Consider the following 17,383-nt stretch of genomic DNA (forward strand, 5'->3'; position numbering starts at 1 on the left):
TACTGTATGATTCTAAATACAAGAGATTCTAGAAAAAAACAAAATTGTGAAGACAATAAAAATATCCATGGTTGCAGGCAGGGAGGGGAGAAATTAATAGGCAGAACACAGAGGATTTTTAGGGCAGTAAAAATACTTCATAAAATAATACCATGATGATTGATACCTATCATCTTTTGCCTAAACTCATGTATAACACCAAGACTGAACCCTAAGGTAAACTATGGATTTTGAGTGATCTTGATGGGTCAATGTAGGTTCATCCTTGTAAAACATATATCCTTCTGGTGAAGGATGTGGATAATGGGGGAGGCTGTTCATGTGTGGGGGCAGGTAGTATATGGGTAATCTGTGTACCTTCCCTTCAGTTTTGTGGTGAACCTAAAAGTGTTCTTAAAAAATAAGTCTTTAAAAAAGTGATAGAGTCCTGATGACCCAGGCTCAGCACTGGAAGCAGGTGGAAAGTAAAGAACAGTTCGGAGAAGGCATCCATGATCCATGATATGTCCTGCCTTCATGTCTATAGTCACTATATATGAGGTACTTTAATTTAGTTATGTACTCTCCTATAAGGATACCTTATACTTCTAATTTCTTTCTTTTACTCTCATAATAAAATGTTTTCTATGCTGTTTGGCACAACTTATGCCCCACTCTGTAAAAGTCTCCTCTTTTATCACTGCTAAAATTTGGTAATATGAATCAAATTGTATTAATTATGCCTTTGATCTTCTATATTGTGATGCTTTGATATCTAGGGTCTTTCCAACGCTAGTCTGTCCCTCCCAGAGTTACCCAATTAAGATCATAAAAAATTCACCACCAAGTGTGCCTTTTATATGCAAACTAATCAACCTAGAGCCCATATGCCATACCATCCCTTTATCAGGCTCACATACTCTAGGCCACTCTCCACTTGCCAAAAATCACATCAGAGACAGGTACCAGAAAACTAGGTGCAGCCTCTGTGCAAGAAAGCTTGCTGAAATTATTAAAACTAGCCAATCTTAAGACAGCTTACTTTGCCTTACCAATCCCTCCCTAAAGAAATAACAGAGGCTCTTGTCCATGTTTCCACCATGTTCCCTATGCTGCCTAAATAACCCTCATATGGCCCCTCATATGGCCCCTGCAGATATGCCTTCTGTTTCTAGGGAAAGGTATGTTAAACTTCTTCCTGCATGACAATCAATACCATGTCTGTATGTCTTCCGATACCTGATGAAAATAAACTAGGTTAGTTCTACTTTAATTCAGTTAGATTAGTCTAGTTAATTCAAACTAGACTACAACTAAATTAGTTGTAAATGTATACTATAAACTCTAGGACAACTGATTAAGGAGTTTTTTAAAAAATATAATTGATATGCTAAGAAAGGAAAGAAAATGGAATACTATGAGATAATACAATTAAAATCACAGAAGGCAAAAAAAAAAAGAGAGAAGATTTTAAAAAGAACTAAGAAACTATGGACAACGAATAGAAAATAGACAAAATTCAACATCCATTTATGATTAAAATCTCTCAACAAAGTGGGTATAGAGGGAACATACCTTAACATTATAAAGGCCATATTTGACAAACACACAGTTTACATACTCAAAGGTGAAAAACTGAGAGCTTTTCTTCTAAGATCAAAAACAACACATGGGTCCCATTCCTACTACTTTCATTTAACACGGTATTGAAAATAAGCAAATAATGAAAGTAGAGTCCTATTCTCATACCACTTAACAAAAATGAACTCAAAATGAACTAAATACTTAAATGTAAGAAGTAAAATCATAAATCTTAGAAAACATAATGAAAAAAATCTCTTTTGACACTAGTATTGGTAATGATTTTATGGATATGACACCAAAACAAAAAACAACCAAAGCTTCATTGATATAAAAGGTTTTGTACAGGGGCCCTGGGTGGCTTAGCTGGTTGGGCAACTGCCTTCAGCTCAGGTCATGATTCTGGATCATGATGCAGATAAAGTCCTGCATCGGGCTCCCTGCTCAGCAGAAAATCTGCTTCTCCCTCTGGCCCTCCCCTTCTCATGCTCACTTGCTCTCTCTTATTCTCTCTCTCTCTAAATAAATAAAATATTTAAAAAAAAAGTTTTGTACAGCAAAAGAACCAATCAACAAAATGAAAAGGCAAGCTAGAGATTAGGAAAAAAATATTTTAAACTATAGTTCTGATAAGAGGTTAATATACCAAATATATTAGAAACTCATATAATTCACTACCAAACACCAACTAATAATTCTTAATATATTAGGAATTCACAACTGATTAAGAAATGGTCAAAGGGGAGGGCCTGGGTAGCTCAGTTGGTTGGGCATCCAACTCTTGATTTCAGCTCAGGTTATGATCTCAGGGTTGTGAGATCAATCCCCATGTTGGCTCTGTGCTCATCATGGAGTCTGCTTGGCCCTCTCCCTCTGCTTCTCCCCAGCCCTCTCTCTCTCAAATAAATGAAACCTTTAAAAAAAGAGAAAGAGAAATGTTCAAAGGACCTGAATAGAGATGCCTCCAAAGAGGATATCCAAATGGACAACAGATATATGGGAGATACATGCTCAACCTCACTAATCATTGCACAAGAGATATCACCTCACACCTATTAGAATGACTATTATCAAAGAGACAAGTGATAATACATGCTGGTGGACAAAATGGAACCCTTGTACACTGCTGATAAGAATGTAAATTGGTACCACCACTATGGAAAACATTATGGAGATTCCTGAAAAAATAAAAAATAGAGCTATCATATGAATCATCAATTCCACTTCTGGGTATATATATCTGGAAAAAAATAAAGCCTCTCTCAAGGCTGTATTTGTACCCCATGTTCATTGCAGCCCTATTCACAATTGCCAAGATATATGATACAGTAAAAACCTAAGTGTCCACTGACAAATGAATGGATAAAGAATTGTGATATTCAGTCACAAAAAAGAAGGAAATCCTGCCATTTATGACAACATGGGTGATTCTTGAGGGCATTACACTAAGTCAAATTAGTCTGGCAGAGAAGGACAAGTACTATATGATCTCACTTATATGTGGAGTCTAGCACAACCAAACTCCAAGAAACAGAGAACAGATTGTTGGTTGCTAGGGGTGGGAATGAGTGAAAATGGTTACAGAGTACAATCTGTTAGTTTCTGAGGATACAATGCACAGCATAATGACTGTAGTTAACAATATTGTATTGTCTATTTGAAAGTTGCTGAGAGAGTAGAACTTAAAGGTTCTTATCACACACACACACACACACACACACAAATGGCACCTGTGTGAGATGATGGACGTGTTCACTAACTTAACTGTGAAAATATTTCACAACATACAAATATATCTATCATTATGCCATACTTTTAAAAATGTTATATGTCGATTATATCTCATTAAATCTGGAAAAAATAATAGATCTCATATATAAACTCATCAAGGTTATATATACAAAAATATACAAAAATAGACCACATATGTATACATTAGCAGTGAAAAACTGGAGGATGAATTTTAACAATCAATACCAGTCACAACAACATCAAGATATGTAAAATAGCTATGAATAAATTTAACAGGAGATGTGAAAGCTCTACAAAGAACTTTTTAAAGACATCAGTAAATGGAGAAATAAACCATGTTAGTAGACACTGGAAGATCCAATGTTGTTATAACAATTTTCCCCTAATTCATTCATAAATTAAAATTAAAAATCAAAATTTAAGTAGACCTCTGTGTCTGTATGCTTATATGTCTGTGTATAAACAGAAAAGCTGATTTTAAAATCTATATGAGAATGCAAAGTTATATACAGACAATATAGTATTCACAAAGAACAAAGCTGGAGGACTTCATCTATCTTGACTTCAAGATATTTAATATTACTAAAGCCACCATATTCAAGGAAGAAATTCTTTTTTTTTTCAATTCTTCACTTAAAAAAAGCACTTAGAATATTATTTTTTACTTTTTTAAATTTATTTTCAACATAACAGTATTCATTGTTTTTGTACCACACCCAGTGCTCCATGCAATCCATGCCCTCTATAATACCCACCTGGTACCCCGACCTTCCACCCCCCACGCCTTCAAAACCCTCAGATTGTTTTTCAGAGTCCATAGTCTCTCATGGTTATGATTGGTAGCTATCTTTCTGAAATCTAATCTTCAAACTGTTGCTGGTATAAACAAAAATAATTTATTTTTACATTTGTATTTTAATTTTATACTGATATTTTACAGTATTCTTGCTTAGCTCATATATTTATCTTTTATAATTATATATTTCTATTATAAAAATTCAGGCTTAAGGATGTCACCAGGAAAACACACATACTAACCACTTATATTCAATAATTCTTACAATCTGCTTTATATTTTTATACACAAACACATACACACACATGGCATGATCGAAAACTTAGTCCTCAACAATGAAACATTATTTTCAAGAATTAACAGTGATGAAGACCTGGACAATTTCTGATGGCCTTTCCTCAAACTTTGGCTGAGGGAAAACCAAAAGCAGGGACTGATAATAAAAACAAATCCCTATGAAATGTCTGATGTTCTCTAGCCATGGTAACAATCCCCAGAACTGGTTTTGGATTTATCTAATCAATCAATTTATAGTTTATAGGAATAATAATAAGCACATACTAGAACTGATTTTAAATATTGAATCTGTCAATAACAATTTGCTTCATTGTACATGCTACTAAAACACAACCAATTATATTCCTGGCTCAGAATAAAAGTGCAGACATTTTTTTCTGCGAGTACCCTCAATTAGTTCCTTTCCCTACTATTTATACAAATTGCTGCAAAAGGAATATAACTCTGTAGTAGACACTCATTCTCAGTTTTTCTGGCAAAACTGAGAATTATGAATATTTGGCAAATCTGGCAAACAGTATCTGGCATATCTGGCAAAACATATCTGGCAAAACAGTAATTATGAATATTTAATGGCTGTTTCTTCCTCCAATGGTCTGCTCATACCAAACATATAATACAGTATTGAATGCAATAATAAAATAATTATCTTAAAATAGAAAAAAATAATAGTCACATAATTAAAAAGCACATGAATTTATACAAATTATTAATGTTGGGAGAAAAGCTGATATGTCTAATAATTAACATTAAAATTACACTGGTTATGTAATATACATGGATGCAAGCATGTCACTGTTTAAAACACTTAATTTTTACTTGGGTCAAATAAGTTTTTTTAAAGCAATATGGCATTATAATCAATTCAATTTATAATTTTTTTTTCTTTTTTAAGATTTATTTATTTATTTTAGAGAGAGAGAGAGAGGAAGAGAGGGGCAGAGGGAAATGGAGAGAGAATCCCAAGGAGACCCCCCTCAGAGCCTGGAGCCCAACATGGGGCTTCATTTCACAACTCTGAGATCATGACCTGTGCCAAAATCAAGAGTTAGACCTTAATGGACTGAGTCATCCAGGAGCCCCTAAATGTTCTATTTTTAAAAGCAATTGCATACAGTTTAGTATTTATGCTCCAAATTAGTAATATAAAAAACTATTAAAGGGTAAGTAGAATAAGTAATATATTTACTCATGCTCTACAATATTTAGGAAATTTTGAAACATTAAAATAATGAGAAACTAGAAAATAATTACATACCAGAGCAACTCCTACTGCAAAATTTTTATTACATATTTTTCCAGGAAATGTGGCTCCTAAAAAACTAGGATGTTTCTTGAAGCTAAAAAATAATAATTTTCCTCAGAACTGCATATGAGTGATATAATTAATAACAATCATTTTCATAGCAACAAACATTATTAAACAATTAATGTGTCCTAAGCCTTATGCTACTCTGAATTAAACTAAATACATTTTTCTCAAACTATCAATGTTAAAAGTATTTCAATATTTTGTAAATTTTAAATTTAATAAACATTTGGAAGTATAGTAAGAATAAAGTCTAATAATTTATGCAAAAGTCTATTGGACTAATGCTTATCATTTTTATTCTGGTTCTCTATCCATTTACAGCCCTAAAAATTAAATTTTCTGTGATTTCCTTATTCATTTATTCATTAAAGATGAATAGATTTTTCTGTGCATTAGATTCTACAGCATGAAACAATTCCATATATTCATATTATTAAAAAATCAGATGAGAGACAAGAATGTAGAGATAGCAAGTAGTATAACTTTATAAGCAAAGGAAATCAAAGAAATTATATCGCTCAAAATTAATCTCCCTTAGTTTCTTCAGTACTTTTATGCAGTTTTACTGATATCAGGTAATTTTATGTCAGTTGACAAAAGTTTTTAACTATCGACCAACATTAGCTCTTTGAAGACAAGGACTTTTGACTTATGTGTTTTTCCCATCCTGTGGTGTCTATCAAATTTATAGAACATTAGTATTTATTCATTAAATGTTTATTTTTCATAACTAACATATGAAATCATTCTGTGTTATTCCTTTAATGCTACACAAATATGGAATACTGTACTCACGCAAATAAGTATGCAACCTGATGAGGTCGGAAGATATGTTTGTATTTCCATTCTAAAAATCTAGATAATATATTGTTAGGATTCCCTGTAGTAGAAATTTTGTTTTTATTTGACCATATTTCTATGGAAGATATTACAACAGTCAGTTTTAACTGGGAAAACATCTAAAAAAAATAATAAATTTTAAGTAAATTTGAACACTCTATTAAATGTCCATAAAAATGCATATATTTAATTCAGTATTTGATTATGAGAATTTAACAGCACAGCAAAATGCTATACACATCAATTCATATTACCTATACTTTTACAAAATATATAAACAAAATTGCTTTTAAAAACTTACGGTGTTAACAAAACCAATTATCTGGATAACCTTCCGTGTTACAGCCTTTACATCAGAGCCCATGTAATCAAACTGAAAAAGAATAATTATTTTTAGAAACTAGTGGTTGCCATCAAGAATATACTACATACCCTTACATGTACAATGTGGTATATTCTAAAATAGCCATAGGGCTACATTCCAGTTGAAAGTTAGGAAATCAATAATGATGTATAAATAATGACATAAAAATTAATAAACTCAATTTGTAACTTAATGTATATAAGAAGTAAATAAAAATATTTAATAACATGATTTTAATGTTTAATGCACTCAATTTGTGGCATTACTTATTGTTTATGAAAACTTAGTTTTGGTACTATCCTCTGTGGTAGGCATTCTCCCTACTTAGCAATATCTAGGTCTATTCTAGTTCAGGAGCCCTTCCTTTCTAAATATAGGCATGGCCAGTTTATTCACTTTGGACAATGAAATAAGACAGAGATAAATGTCACTTCTGAGAAGAAGTGTTTCTCTGCTGTCGCTCATGCCTGTCTGGTCTGCTTTTCTCTAGGCTTAGAATTTGGGGGAGAAAACCTATCGATATAGAAATACCAAAAATCCTAAGCATTTGGAAGGCTGAGCCAACACATGGAAGACAGCTGCCTAGAGAGTCACCCAGATCCATGGCCAACATCACATGAATAAAAAATAAACAGTATTTAGGCATTAAGATTTTGGTTTTTTTTTTCTTTTGGATGTCTGAATATTATGCCATGGTATTCATATACCACATCTTCTTTCAGATGTCCATTTATCAGTTGATAGACATTTGGGCTTGTTCCACAGTTTGGCTATTGTTGATAATGCTGCTGTAAATATTGGGGTGCAGGTTCCCCTTCAAATCTGTATTTTAAAGCTAGAGTGTATATATGATAAATCAGTCAGAGAAGGATGTTATCTTACTCATAGGTGGAATTTAAGAAAGAAAACAGATGAACATATGGGAAGGGGAAAAGAAAAAAATTAAAGAGGGAAACAATTGATAACTGACTCTTAATGATAGAGAACAAGGGGTGCCTTGGTGGTTCAGTTGGTTAAATGTCTGCCTTTAGCTCAGGTTATGATCCCAGGGTTCTGGGATTGATCCCGCAGCAGGCTCCCTGCTCAGCCTACTTCTCCTTCTCCCTTTGCCCAGCCCCTCCGCCCCCTGCTAGTGTTGGCTCTCATGTTCTCTCTTTTTAGGAAAAAAAAAAAAAAAGAAGAAGAAACAAATGACAAAGAACAAACTGAGGATTGATGGAGGGAGGTGGTGGAGGATGTGCTAGATGGATGATGGGTATTAAAGAAGGCACGTGTGATGAGCACCGGGTGTTACATGCAAATGATGAATTATTGAATTCTGCTCTAGAAACCAATATTGCACTGTGTGATAACTAACAAAATTTAAATAATTTTTAAAAATGCAGAGAAAAATAAAAGGACCACATTAATTACCAAAATCAGGAATGAAAAAGGAGACATTATAGTGATCCAGTAGTATGCTATAGCAGGCTTGTACTCATTCACTACAGCTGATTTTTAAATTTTCAATCCAATTTTTAAACAACTATTATTAAATTAAGTTATATATGCTTTTAACTAATTAAGTTAAATTAAAAAGGTAATAAATACTTTTTTAAAAAGATCGTTTTTTATCATAGTGCAACCTAGCCTGCTGTGATTAATATTTATGCTTCAAGTTTTTAAATTATTGTATAGAATTCATTAATATTTAAATAGCTTATAATTATAGGATTGTGTTTCTACTTTGTAAAATTTACTCATGGTAGTATTTAAAACTTTTTATTCTATTTTTCCTTATCTCTTTCTATTCCTTATTGTATTAGTATATTATGGTAGAGTTTTGGCATATTGGTTTTTACTTTTACAAAATTACTGCTGTCTTCTTTGTGACCTGGAAACCACTCCCCATGTATGTTTTCCTATAGACATCCTCAGATACTTGAATATATGTGGCGCCCTTTCAGAAGATACAAAGGTAAATAAGGGTTAGTAAAGTGGGTAATAAATAATTTGATCTTTATATGTTAACATTTTCTGCCGTATGTTAAAGGCTAAGAAAAATGCCTTAATGTGCTCCACTATAATTCTGAGTTTTGTTACTTTATTCTGAACATATCCAGAGGTTTTGTTTTTATAGTTTCTTCATAACTCACTTGTTAACTAAGTGTTCATTATTAGAAATGCAACTTCAACATGAATTGTGTCTCTCTACATAAATAAGCCCATTCTTCTACTTTAGGCTTTGTATCCTGAATTTTACTTTATCTGTTAGTAATACCATCTTCGTCATCTTTTTGATTAACAATCCTGGCATATTTTTAATGGTTTTATTTTAATGTTTTATACTGAAAACTGCCATTTTGTTTAAGCTCTCTCACAAATATCACAGAATCTGAGAATCTTTGCACTTTAGGAGAGATATATAACCTAATCATATTACTGTAATCAATGAAGCTGATCTATAGTTTTTTTTTTATTTTCTTATTCATGTCCTCATGGTATTTCCTTTTGACTTTTTTGTTGTTATTATGAGAATACTCGGGGACTGACTTCAAAGTGACATATTTGAGACTGTATATTCAGATATTTTTAAATATTGTAAAACAAGTTTCTCCATTTTTATCCAAAAGACCCACCTCCACAAGACCTGTTGTGAGGTAAAAATAAAAGATTTCCAGACTAGGACTTATCAGGATTCAACTGTTTTTGTTTTGTTTTGTTTTTTTCCAAAGTGCTTAATTACTCTTACTAAGAATTTGATGATTATGACTATGAAAATGAGGCAATACCACACTCTGCCAAGATTCAGCAGTGTCTTTCTCTTTCTTTTTCACTTAGTGATAAAGTCTGTGTAAATGATTTTTTGAAATAACTATTTGTTGTAACTATACTCCAAAAATTTCAGATGAATTTTATTGAGGTATAACTTACATATGATTACATTAAGAAGTCACTAATTTTAGTAAATACCACTTACTTTTTATGATGAAAAAACCCAACCTACAGAAAAATTAAAATTCAAAGGCTACCTCTAAATCATTCAGTTAGATTAATCTACTATTAATGTTAGACACATTTCTTTATATATAACTTTATCTGTCTATGGAGGTAGATCTGGGCATACAATGTTCATTTTTCTGGACTTTTTGAGACTAAGTTGCAAACACTTTAGCATGTCATTCCTAAGAATAAGGATTTTCACCTGTTTGCCCACTACACCATTATCGTGTGCAAGAAACAACATTAGTTCAATAATACCAAATACATGATTTATATATTAAAATCTAATGTTGAATACATAATATTCCCAGAGAGTGAAGCTAATCTGTAGTCCCACCCATCACTGAATACAGCTTCCATCCAACCCTGCTAACAAAGAAATCTTAACTGGAGTTCCCAGAAATCTTGGTAGCCCACCCTGCAGGCCCAATTAACGACACTTGAACAGAGACCTCAGCAAGTGCCTCTGCATCTAAAGAGCCTGCAGAGTGTGCAGCCAAAACTGGGCATGAAACTAATTTACCACCCTCCCCAAATTTGAATATAGTCTCCATCCTATCTGAGAATAAAACATAATTGGAGCTCCAGGAATCCATGTATCCCATCTTGCCATTCCAATTAGAACAACTCTTGAGCAAAAGCCCACCTTGTGATCCTACCCATCTGCATAGCTAGGATGGTGGCCCATCAAGACAGGGAATTTAGTGCATAATTCTGTCTGATTTGATTCTCAAACAAGAGGCAGAACACAATTGTGTTCTGTATTAGGACACTACCACACCTGGAAACTAATTCATATCCCAGCTCACTGCTGAATACAGCCTTCATCCCACCCAACCAGGAATCTACCAGAGCAAACAAGATGCTACATAACCCATCCTACATACCTGCTTACAACAGCACTTAAATAGAGAACATAACATGGCTTTTGGCCTTCCATATCTGTAGAGCAAAACAAGTAGCCCAATCTGCCCAGGACACAGTGCTGCCTGACTTGGGTCCACAAACATGAGCTGTAAAAGCCATGAGACTCATTCTGCTGCCACACCAGGACAAGAACCTAATTCATAACCTTGCCTAATACTGAGAATATATCTGTCCTGAAATCTAGGAAGTCTGATTAGAGAATCCAGGAAACTGCAGAGCCTATCCTACAGCTTTACCTGGGCAAGTAACTAAGCCAGTGTTCCTACACAACTGTTCTCAGCCAGCAGCACCTACCCTCAAAGCTCAGTTAGTAGCCTCACCCAAAACTAGACACTGATAGTGAACACCAGCTGCCCAGGGATGCTACCAGCTGATACATCCAGAGCTCAATTTAAGCCAAGTGGTGAGTGAATATCTATGCCAAAGCAAACCTGTAATGCCTGAAAAAAAAAGACTGTTTACTCAAATGGGCAGATGTTGACATAAAGAACTGAGGATCATAAGAATTTGGGAAAACATGATAGCACCAAAAGAAACTTATAGAGCTCCAATAACTAACCACAATGATATGGAGTTCTATAAATTGTAAGAGAATCTAGAATAGTCACCTTAAAGAAGCTTTAGTGAACCACAAGAACATACAATTAAATAAAATTAGGAAAACAAAGCATTAACAAAATGAGGAGTTCTACAAAAAGAAACCATGAAAAAAAAAAAAAATAGACATCTTCGACCTGAAAAATACAACTGAAGAATTCAATAGAGAATGCCAAGAGCACACTTGACCGTGAAGGAGAAAAAAAAAACAATGATCTATAATATAGGGCATATTAAATTATCCAGAGGAGCAAAAAAACAAAGAATGAAAAAAATGAAGAGAGTCTTATAGGAAACCAGAAGAAGATTAAAGAAAATGGGACAGAAAATATATTTAAATTAATAATGGCTGAGACATCTCAAATCTGGGAAAATTGATATCCAGATCTATGAGGCCCAAAAGATGCAAAAATGGTTGAATCCAGATAGAGTTACCTCCAGAAACATTATAATTAAATTGTCTAAAGTCATATCCACAATAGCCAAACTATGGAAGGAGCCGAGATGCCCTTCAACAGATTAATGGATAAAGATGTGGTTCATATATATGATGGAATATTACTCAACCATCAGAAAAGATGAATACCCAGCATTGGCACTGACATGGATGGAACTGGAGGGGATTATGCTAAGTAAAATAACTCGTGCAGAAAAAGACAGTTATCATAAAGTTTCACTCATATATGAAACATAAGGAATAGCACAGAGGACATTAGGGGAAGGAAGGGAAAACTGAAGGGGGGGGGAATTCAGAGGGGGACACAAACCATGAGAGACTATGGACTCTGGGAAACAATCTGAGGGTTTCAGAGGGGAGGAGGGAAAGGGGATGTAATAACCTGGTGATGGGTATTAAGGAGGGCATATGCTGTAATGAGCAATGGGTGTTATATTGAAATAATGAATCACTGAATACTAAAAAAATAAAATAAAAAAGTCCCAAAGAAATAATTTTGAAAGCAGCAGTATAAAAGCAACAAATCACCTACAAAAGAAGCTCTGTAAGACTATAGCAGATAATTCAATAGAAACTTTGCAGGCCAGCAGAGAATGAAATAATACAATCAAACTATTGAAAGAAAAACACTATCCACCAATAATATGACTGGACAAGCTGTCCTTCAGAAATGAAGGAGCAATAAAGACTTTCCTAAACAAACAAAAACCGAGGGACTTCTTCACAACTAAACCTGACATACAAGAAATGGTTAGAGTTCTTTGAGTGCAATTGAAAGAACACTAATTAGCATCATTAAAACATATAAAGGCAATATAAAACTATCTGATAATGATAAACATATCCTTAAAGTCAGATTCCATAACATGTTAATGGTGGAGTGTAATCACTAACAACTTTAGTTTAAAAATTAAAAACAAAATATATGAAATATGAAATATACCCATAACTAAAATACTCTATTACAGGATATACTTCATTTAAAATGTGTGAAGTGTGGAGGGCCTGGAGGGCTCTGACACTTGGTTTTGGCTCAGATCATGATCTCATGGGTTGTGGGATTGACCCCGATGTCAGTCTCCACTCAGCCAGAGTCTGCTTGAGATTCTCTCTCCTCTCCCTCTGCCCCTCCCTAGCTCAGGCTTACTCACTATCAAGTAAATAAATAAATCTTTTTTAAAAATGTGTAAAGTGTAACATCAACAACCTAAACTTTGAAGGGGAAAATCCACAAAGAAACAAAGGTTTTGAATGACACAAGGGACCAAGTGGACTTAACACATACATTCAGAACATTTTATCCTAAAGCAAGAGAATATACATTCTTTTCCAGTGCACTTGGAACAGTCTCCAGAATAGATCACGTGCTAGGACATAAACTCAGCCCTCAGCAAGTCCAAGAAAAAGATGGAGATCATCCCATGCATAAAATCAGACTACAGTGCTATGAAACTTAAAGTCAACCATAAGAAAATTTTTGGAAAGACAATAAATACATGAAGGTTAAAGAACATCCTACTAAACAATGAATGGATTAACCAGGAAATTAAAGAAGAAATTTTTTTTAAAAAACACACACATGGAAACAAATGAAAATGGAAACACAATAGTCCAAAACCCTTGGGATGCAGAAAACATGGTCCAAGCCTACCACAAAAATTGAGAAAAATCTCAAATACACCATCTAATCTTACACTTAAAGGAGCTAGAAAAAGAACAAAAATTAAAGGCTAAAGCCAGCAGAAGAAGGGAACTATTAAAGATTAAAGCAAAAATAAGTGATATAAAAAACAACAACAAAAAAGTAGAACAGATCACTGAAACCAGAAGCTAGTTCTGTGAAAAAATTAATGAAATTGATAAACTCCTAGCCATCCTTATCAAAAAGAATAAAAAATGTAAATAAATAAAATCATGAATGAAAGAGGAGAAATCACAACCAATACCACAGAAATACAATTATAAGAGAATATTGTGAAAAATTATATGACAAAAAATTAAGCAATTAGGAAGAAATAGATCAATTCCTAAAAAACATATAAGCTACCAAACCTGAAACAAGAATTAGAAAATTTGAACAGACTGATAACCAGCAAAGAAATCAAATCAGTAACCAAAAATCTCCTAATAAACAAAAATTACAGAGGCAGATGGCTTCACAGGGGAATTCTCCCAATCTTATAAACAAGGGTTAATACCTATTTTCCCCAAACTATTCCAAATAATAAATACAGAAGGAAAACTTCCAACTTCAATCCCTGACAAAGATTACATAGTCAGGGCAAACCAGACAAAGATTACATTGAAAAAGAGAACTGCAGAACAATATCCCTGAACAATACAGATGCAAAAATTCTCAGCAAAATACTAGCAAATTGAATCCAACAGTACATTAAAAAAAAAAAATCATTCACCACAGTCAATTGGGATTTATTCTTGGGTTTCAGGGGTGGTTCAATATTCACAAATCAATGTGACACTCCACATCAGTAACAGAAAGGATAAGAACCATATGATCCTCTAAATAGATGCAGAAAAAACATTTGACGAGTACAACATCCGTTCTTGATGGAACCACTAACAACATAGGGATATAAAGAACATACTTCAAGATCATAGAGGCCATACGCAAAAAACCACAGCTAATATCATCTTCAATGGTGAAACACTGAGAGCTCTTCCTCTGCAGTCAGGAATAAGATAGGGATGTCCACTTTCACCGCTGTTATTTATTTATCTATCTATCTATCTATCTATCTATTTATTTATTTATTTTAAAGATTTTATTTATTTATTTGACAGAGATTACAAGTAGGCAGAGAGGCAGGCAGAGAGAGAGGAGTAAGCAGGCTCCCCGCTAAGCACAGAGTCCGATGTGGGGCTCGATCCCAGGACACTGGGATCATGACCCAAGCCAAAGGCAGAGGCTTTAACCGACCGAGCCAGCCAGGCACCCCACACCGCTGTTATTTAAATAATACTGGAAGTCCTAGCCTCTGCAACCAGACAACAAAAGAAATAAAAGGCATCCAAATCAGCAAGGAAGAAGTAAAACTTTCACTGTTTGCAGGTAACAAGATACTCTATGTAGAAAACCCAATAGACTCCACCAAGAAATTACTAGAACTGATATGCAAATTCAGTTTAAGTCCTAGGATACAAAATCAATGTACAGAAATCTGTTGCATCTCTATAAATCAATAATGAAGTGGCAGAAAGAGAAATCAAGGAATCAATCCCATTTACAATTGCAACAAAAACTGTAAGATACTTAGGAATAAACCTAACCAAAGAAGGAAAATATCTATATTCTGAAAATGATTAAAAACTTATGAAAGAAATTGAAGATGTCATAAAGAAGTGGAAAAACATTCCATGCTCATAGGCTAGAAGAATAAATATTGTTAAAATGTCTATAGTACCCAAAGCAATCTATATATTTAATGCTATCCCTATCAAAATACCACCAGCATTTTTCACAGTGCTGGAACAAATAATCCCAAAATTTGTATGGAACCACAGAAGACTCTAAATACCCAAAGAAATCTTGAAAAATAAAATCAAAGCTGGAAGCACCATAATTCCAGACTTTAAGTTATATTACAAAGCTGTAATCATCAAGACAACATGATACTGGCACAAAAATAGACACAGAGATCAATAGAACAAAATACAAAACCCAGAAATGGACCTACAACTATATGACCAACTAATCTTCAACAAAGAAGGAAAGATTATCTAATGGGAAAAAGACAACTTCAACAGTGGTGCTGGGAAGAGGACAGCAACACTCAAAAGAATGAAACTGTACCACTTCCTTACACCATACCAAAAAAAAAAAAAAATTCAAAATGAAAATCTAAATGTGAGACAGAAAACCATCAAAATCCTAGAAGAAAACACAGGCAGCAACCTCTCTGACATCAGCTGCAGCAACTTCTTACTAGATACGTCTCCAGAAGTGAGGAAAATAAAATAAAAAATGGACTATTCATACTTTATCAAAATAAAAAGCTTCTGCACAATGAATGAAATAATCAAAAAACTAAAAGGCAACTTCCAGAATAGAAGATATTTGCAAATGACATATCTGATAAAGCATAAGTATCCAAAATCTATAAAGAACTTACCAAATTCAACACCCCAAAAATGAATAACCCAGTTTAAAAAAAGGGAAGACATTAATAGACATTGTTCCAAAGAGGATATTCAGATGGCTAGCAGTCTCATGAAAAGATGTTCAACATCTCTTATCAACAGGGAAATGCAAATCAAAACCACAATGAGATGCCACCTCACACCAATCAGAATAGCTAAAATAAACAACTCAGGAAACAACAGATGTCAAGATGGAGAGAAAGATGCCCTCTCACACTGTTGGTGGGAATGCAAACTGGTGCAGCTACTCTGGAAAACAATATGGAGGTTCCTTAAAAAGTTAAAATAGAAATACCCTACACTCCAGCTATTGCACTACTAGGTATTTATACAATTATATACAAAAATACTGATTTGAAGGGATACTGCATCCTGATGTTTATAGCAGCTTTATTGACAATAGCCAAATTACAGAAAAAGCCCCAATGTCCATCAACTAATACGTGGATAAAGAAGACTATTGAACTATTACTCAGCCATCAAAAAGAATGAAATCTTGCCATTTGCAATGATGTGGATGGAGCTAGAGAGTACTTTGGTAAATGAAATAGAGTAAGACAAATACCGTATGGTTTCACTCATATGTGCAATTTAACAAGAAAAACAAATGAACATGGTGGGGGAAATAGAGGCAAACGATAAAACAAACTCTTAAATATAGACAACAAACTGAGGGATGCTGGAGGGGAGGTGGGAGATATGGGTTAAACTGGTAATGGGTATTAAGGAGGGCACCGGTTGTGATGAGCATTGAGTGTTGTATGTAAGTGATGAGTCACTAAATTCTCTACCTGAAACTATCATTACACTATATGTTAACTAATTGGAATTTAAATTAAAACCTGAAAAAAGAAACTACCTAAGAATAAATTTAATGAAGGAAAAGAAAAACATGCATACTCTGAAAACTATAATAGACTGATGAAAAAAATTGAAGACAAAGGAAATAAATGGAAACTTAACCATGCTCTTGGGTTGGAAGAATTAATATTGTTAAAATGTCCATACTACCTAAAGCAATCTACAAATTCAATGCAATCCCTATCAAAATACCAATAGTATCTTTTACAAAAAATAGAACAAATTATCTTAATATTTGTACAGAGCCATGAAAGACTCCAAATAGGCAAAGCCATCTTGAGAAAAAAGGACAAAGCTGGAAGTATCACAATCCCAGATTTCAAGCTGTGCCACAAAGCTACAGTAATCAAAACACTGTGGTTGTGGTAAACACACACACACCACACACACACACACACACACACACACAAGACACATAAGGCAAGAAAAAAAAAAAAAAGAACAAAAAACCCAAAACCTACAATTATATGGTCAATTAAT

The 17,383-nt window shown here is 33.8% G+C and overlaps 1 protein-coding gene across 2 annotated transcripts in view; it reads right to left on the reverse strand.

Moving 5' to 3' along the window:
- The window catches only part of LOC101692359 (disintegrin and metalloproteinase domain-containing protein 5-like), a 141,423-nt gene that overhangs the window by 80,193 nt on the left and 43,847 nt on the right, over positions 1 to 17,383 (reverse strand). For both annotated transcript variants that reach the window (XM_045070980.1, XM_045070979.1), the window contains exons 8-10: positions 6,859 to 6,930; positions 6,513 to 6,676; positions 5,664 to 5,745 (exon numbers count right to left, since the gene is read on the reverse strand). In XM_045070980.1, the coding sequence (XP_044926915.1) occupies positions 5,664 to 5,745; positions 6,513 to 6,676; positions 6,859 to 6,930 (318 nt within the window). The remainder of the gene's footprint in view (positions 1 to 5,663; positions 5,746 to 6,512; positions 6,677 to 6,858; positions 6,931 to 17,383) is intronic.

The sequence above is a fragment of the Mustela putorius genome, unplaced genomic scaffold (assembly GCF_011764305.1).
Source record: "Mustela putorius furo isolate JIRA1106 unplaced genomic scaffold, ASM1176430v1.1 tig00003976_pilon_pilon_pilon, whole genome shotgun sequence".
Classification (NCBI taxonomy): domain Eukaryota; kingdom Metazoa; phylum Chordata; class Mammalia; order Carnivora; family Mustelidae; genus Mustela; species Mustela putorius.